The sequence below is a fragment of the Zerene cesonia genome, chromosome 15 (assembly GCF_012273895.1).
Source record: "Zerene cesonia ecotype Mississippi chromosome 15, Zerene_cesonia_1.1, whole genome shotgun sequence".
Lineage (NCBI taxonomy): Eukaryota > Metazoa > Arthropoda > Insecta > Lepidoptera > Pieridae > Zerene > Zerene cesonia.
The window spans coordinates 6,223,551-6,230,008 of record NC_052116.1 but is presented as its reverse complement, the minus strand read 5'-3'; the positions used below and the strand labels follow the sequence as shown (position 1 = coordinate 6,230,008).

The window sequence follows — 6,458 nt, the reverse complement described above, 5'->3', positions numbered from 1 at the left end:
ATATTATGTTCTTATTTTACAGCGATCGTTTCATTTGAGAAGCAGAAACTGGTTCGAATAATTGTATAATTAAAGTGTCAAGTTTGATTTATACTGTGTACACTACAATCTGGTACATGGCTCACTCACTATAAATTATAGCCATAATGGGAAATTCATGTTCAGCTCGGCACGTAGCTAATAATGACTTAAATGTTACGAGAACGTATTTTATCTTCGGATCGGATATCGAACGTATCGGATTTAAGTTTTGAAACGTTTACATATTGTAACGTTCATATTTTATTGATAAAACAGTTAAGTGAAAATATCTCCATATAAATCTAATACTGGTAAGATACTTATATTGTTATGTTTTTTTATGTCATCGTCGGCAATAGAGGTGGTGAGTGGCCTGATCGTAAGCTTGCAGACCACACGTCTCTTGTTCTCACACATGCATTGTTTATTTCATTGGAAAGGGTTTAAGGAAGGGCGAGGAAAAGAAAACGATCTCCAGCGCTCCCATCCACCGTACGAAACATAGTAGCATGCATGCATGTATGCGTCATTTTGTGGGATCATGCTACGGCCCCCGTGCGAGTTGGCCCTATTCATGCCGAAATGTGCTCGACTCCCACATAGTTATTGAGTAGGTGTTTTATAAATTTCTAAATAAAGATTTATCATATGAGAAATCGGGCTATTTCAGGAATCTTATGTTTATATATGCAATTAAGGTTGAAGTTTGAGTGCTATAAATGTCCTGAGTCCTGAATGAGACCCGATATAAGGAAAATATTCAAAATCTGTGATCCGACCAATACCATGAGCTAAAATAGCCACAATATAGTTACCGTACTCTCGCTGTTGATTTACGTATGTCTAAACGTTACAAGTTAGACGTAGAATAAATAAAAGTTCGATACTTAATTTTTATCCTAGTATGGTAACTTTATTGTACAATAAACTTTTGTAATTAACATCTAGGGAAAATTATAAATAGATTTCCATTTGTAACGAGTGTATCAATCATCAGCTATGGATTTCTCCTTCTATGAAATCTAATTATAAGTAAATAGTAAAGAATGCCTTAAATATGATAAAATTGAGTAAAATAACCTTAATTAACAAGAACTATAAATGTATAAACCGTATTGAGACTTCATTAATAAAATATTTCAGAAACTAGGTCAGCTTTTCTGAATGCATAAAGATAATATTATTCCATATAGAATTTCTTGTGATGTAATTATAGTTTTAATACTGAGTTTCGTGTACACACACTTGAAAAGTAAAGTTAAAAGTAGTGTGTTAATAAAAGATTATATAGCTCAGAGGTAATATGCTTCATTGTGCATGGCGTTAATGGTTCTCTACGGATCTGTAAAAGCTTCAGGAACATCTAGGTCAATAGATAAGGGTTGGAAAATTATTACCTACCCGATATCCTTCTTTGCTTTTGATGTCAATAATGATTTTCATTGAAGATCACATGTTTATTTATTTATTACTTTAAAAAAAATGTATAAATATGGAAACTTAAAAACAAGATGATTAAAAATAAGGAAAATATTTTTTTTAAAATTTAAGAAAATTTGTGTTTATATAAAAAAAGAAAATTAATTTATTCTTCATTCATTAATTGCTTTTTGTAGTTAGACTTCAAGCCTTGGAATTGTATACGAATCAACCTTTAGTTTCAAATGAAGGTTAATGAAATTAACGTTATCAAATGAACTTTAAAATTTTATTTATTTTATTTACATTAACTGTTTCAAAATCGTATTAATTGAAGCAAGTATGCTTACCTGTTTTCACAAAATGAATACGGTTATAAGCAAACGATATAACTTATAAGCCCCTTTTGTAGGCGTTCCCAATTGGTTAAAGCCACGTTAAAACTAATTAAAATTTAACGGCTTTGAGATACCATGGCCAGCATTGTTTATGAATAACTCTCTTACATTTACTCATTTAATACCTCTTGAGTTTTCACCGACCCTTTTATAATACGGCATACTTCATTATCTGGTTTATTTAAATATTTATCGTTGATAAATAATAGCAGGATTTTTCTTTTTATTATTTACTTTCACCCTTTGTTATTACTTTTAAAAATTTAAGTCTCTTGTTAGTTTGCATTGCTATTCAGCTTTTAGCTTTAAAAAGTTGTAAAGTTTTATAGAACAATTCCGAAGAAAATTCGATTCTCTAAAAACTTGCTAGAGTTGAACGTTTACACACAGTTCAGCTATTTATCGAAATAATTAACATTCAGTTGCTCCAGATATTTTGTTTTACAGATTCCGAAGATTTGACTTTATTTTAAATCGAACAAAAAAAGGACTAATGAGTAAATATCATTTTCTTCGAGTAAGAAAATGTGCAACCAGTATTTTAGTAATTTCCATTCGGAAGCAATAGAGGAAAAAAGGGACAAAGACCTAAGGGAAATTCCTTTACTAGATTCAGAGATATCAAAAATTCATATGAACTTTATACTATGTATTTTAAAAATCATATTCCAACCAGTTAAGCAAACAAACGTATGGTGAGTGTTTATTCTTTATTTTCCATTGAATTAGAATAATCATATATTATGTTGAATTTACAATTCATGATATATATGAATAAATAAACAATTCTCGATTTCATAATTTTTTGTAACGAGAATTTTAAAGACGATTGTATCTTAATTCGTATATATAACCTAACCTACCTAGTTCTACCCTTTAGAATTTTAAACAACCTATTATTATTTTACCTTAAGGTGCTTTTATCTTTATTAACTTTATGAAGTTCCGGGTAAGTTTCGAAAGAAATGGTGGAACTTCGTGTATCTTAGGACTGGCGGCATCGTAGCGGTTTTTCAGCAAGTAGGTATTTAGATATTAAGATATGTTTTCACAGTTTTGTGATTTAGTCAAGGCTAAACAAAGGTGGCTATATTCACAATAAAATAAAGTATTTAAGTCACGTAGTTTATGATAAGTAAATAGTAAATTGTCGATTATATTAATTGTCATAACTAATTTCATACTTGCAAGACCTAAGAGTCAGTCCAAACTTGTAATAATGTACAGATAATAAAAAACGGTCTTAGATTATATACTAGCTGTGACCCGCGGTCGAAACCGCGTAAGTCCGTATCCCGTAGGAATATCGGTATAAAAAGTGCCTATGTGTTATTTCAGTTGTCCAGCTATCTACGAAGCAAATTTCATTGTAATCGGTTCAGTAGTTTTTGCGTGAAAGAGTAACAGACGCACGCATACATATGCATCCATCCTCACAAACTTTCGCATTTATAGTATTATTATTCGCCAATAGATGTCAGGAAGAATCATAATAAATTGGGACTACTCAAACGCAAGTAAGTTTAAGTCGATAAAACTCGAATAAAACACGAATATGACATTTTCTAAAAAAAAATCCTAGCTAGATCGATTCATCGCCCCCGAAACCCCCTATATACTAAATTTCATGAAAATCGTTGGAGCCGATTCCGAGATATATATATATATATATATATATATATATATATTTATAAGATATAAAGGCGGCGTGGGAGATTCGGAGGGGGTAATGGCGTCGGGTGATATGTGAAGAATGGGGTGAACGAGCGGCGAAAAAATCTTGGAAATCGAAACCACTATCCGTTTACATTATACTTAGGATCTCTATCTACTAATCACCGTACCAATTGTTCATAAATTTTCAATTTCAATATTATTACTTTTTGTGTCAACAGGTAAGTTAATTTAAGTCAGTCGATGTTTGAGAACCTCGTGCGGCGAAATAGAAATGTATTATTCCATTACAACTCAAATCAAATCGTTGTATCAAATAGTCGATAATATTTTATGACTTTCCAAGTTGGAACCATTCACGAGCAAACACATAAAAATTTACATTCTCTGAATAGCGCTAAGCCTACCTATATGTATAAGGTATATATATACATTTTTAATGAAGATATATTTCAATATACCGTTGCCACCGTTTCGGCAAAGCGGTAAGTATTTAGGCGAGCGGTTGTGCAGAGACACCAGAATGCGGGCACATTCCTAATTGGAGTCCGGTATCCGTGCCTAAAATGTAAGAATTTAATTAAATCACTGTTGGTCTTTACGTGCTATTACCATAAAATTGTTTGTCGTGTTTTATATATATATATGTCAAGAAGATTGTTAAAATTATCTAGCGTAAATTGTAGGGCATATCTATATACATACGTCTGATAAATAACTTTTATTACTATAATGAATAATAACACTTTTGAATAAACCAATAAATACCTCTCAAACTAATATAAAGTTTATCGCAATTCATAAAAGGTTAGGAATGTCAGTACTGTGATTTTGGGAGTTACTGTTGAAGCTATACAAGAATTCCTTCATTTTTAATCCACGGCGCAAAATCAGGGTTATAAGTATGACGTCGATGTCTGTCCGTGTGATTGTGTGTGTCTGTCGTTTATGTAATTTTACCGTAATAAATTGTAGATATGTACCAACATTATATGTGTGCAAGCTTACAATGTTATTTCTAAATAATATTGACTTTGCTCATGGGAATACGATAAACATTGCCGTCAATTATTTTCCAATCCATAGTATATCTGTACGGTCAGTAGTTTCAATGTATTTTTGTTATTACGTCTAATTGATATGTAAGCTAATATTTGTATAAATTCCATATGAACTACATTTGATGTCGCTTTACAAAACAAAAGGATGAAATATGTTAGCTCTGGTGAGATCTACGATGTATATATAACCTAGTACGTAAATAGCGCAAGGAATAAATCACATCTATTTCAAATCTCCCACAGCTCAAGAGACAGTATCCGCATTGAGTAAAAGTTGTTACAGTATTTTCTGGGCTGCTTTGCAAATGCAGAAATTGTCGATCGAGATGACGACTCCATATCTATAGTTATTACCTTACAAATTTTTATTCCTTTATTCACTTACCTTCATGTCTATTAAAATAAAAAAATAAAGAAAGGAGACCAAAAAGTTGCCTAGGTTTTTACTAAAAAATATATTTCTATCCAACTCTCTCCTCCGACTTCTTATAGTAAAAAAAAATCATCGAGTTGAGCATGGCTAGTTTTATAGTGTAATAAATAAATAATAATATGACAAATGAAAATGACAAAAGTCATGAAAGCTTGTTGGATTTTGAGTAAATGAAAACTTTCTGTAATTGGAAAGTAATTAATGAGGATTATTGTCAAGCCTCGTGAATAATTTATGGCAATGAAAATTAATCATGATGCTCTACGTATAAGGAGGTTTAACAGATAAACGCGAAAGCAATTTCGTATAGGTATTCTTTAATGTATATATTCAAAGTAACACACAATCTAAAAATAATTTCATGCACAAAAAAAACAAGTATTTTTGGTTAACCAAAATTATTTCGATTAACTTTAGCCAGATAGTATAATACATCAATTATACTGCTATATATTTACAAATGCATTAACTCTAAAAGAAAAATAGTAATTTATACAATAGTATGTCTCTGTCAGGCACAATGCCCAAAACAATTTGTTCACATTCTGGCAACGAAGGCAGTTGTGCGATAAAATTGCCTATCATTGTAGTATTATTCTTATGCTATTCAATCTAAATTGTTAAACTATTTACAATATAATTTATTCTTTTAATATAATATACTTAGAGTCAGTATTGAAATGAGAGATAGGCATAGAATAATTTTCAAGAATCGAAAGAGTTGACCCCGCTTTCCGTATCTTTTATCACAGTTGTTTAAATTTGCCTTTTATTATTATATACAAAATATTATTTAATATGAATGAACATGTAAGATACCGTACATAAATTCTTTTCATTAAAATTCTTTTATCTACCTCGTCGTTTACAATCTAAACACACATCTAGGTAGGATACACAATACACATATCGGAGAATGGTTGTATTGTTTAAATTATTATTACTCTATCCTTATCACGCATTGATGTAAATATCTTCACGGCCGTTAGAGGGATAATCTTTGGGTGGTAATTTGAATGAATTCTTTAAGTAAGAGAAACGATGGAAGTTATAGTAATATTCGGTGCCATCTGGCGAATATTGAGGGTACAGTGTATAGGCTGGGAATTCAAAATCGTCATAGGAGTCTGTTAGCGCGTGCCTAGCAAACTCCTCTTTGTATCGTCATGATTGTTCTTTGTATGCTTGGCGTTTAGTGCATTTCTCTTTGAGGATGTAGCATAGGGCGATAGCAATTAGGACAGCAATCGCGATGGCCATACTTATACTGATCCAGATTATTTCTTCGTTGATACCACTGGTAGATTTTCCTAAAAAGTAATATGTTATTACACATACTTTTCGATCTAACATTTATTAAAATGCATGTAAATTTGTACATATACCTAGTCTTGCCATAAATATTGTAATAAAGAAAAAAGAAAATTGTTAACTGCAAATAACATTTATTAC

The 6,458-nt window shown here is 31.1% G+C and overlaps 1 protein-coding gene across 1 annotated transcript in view; it reads right to left on the bottom strand.

The window, feature by feature from the left end:
• Window positions 1-5,372: 5,372 nt before the first annotated feature.
• The window catches only part of LOC119832464, a 4,067-nt gene continuing 2,981 nt past the window's right edge, over window positions 5,373-6,458 (bottom strand). The window contains exon 3 of the mRNA XM_038356132.1: window positions 5,373-6,316. Coding sequence (XP_038212060.1) covers window positions 6,171-6,316 — 146 coding nt within the window. The 3' untranslated portion in view covers window positions 5,373-6,170. The remainder of the gene's footprint in view (window positions 6,317-6,458) is intronic.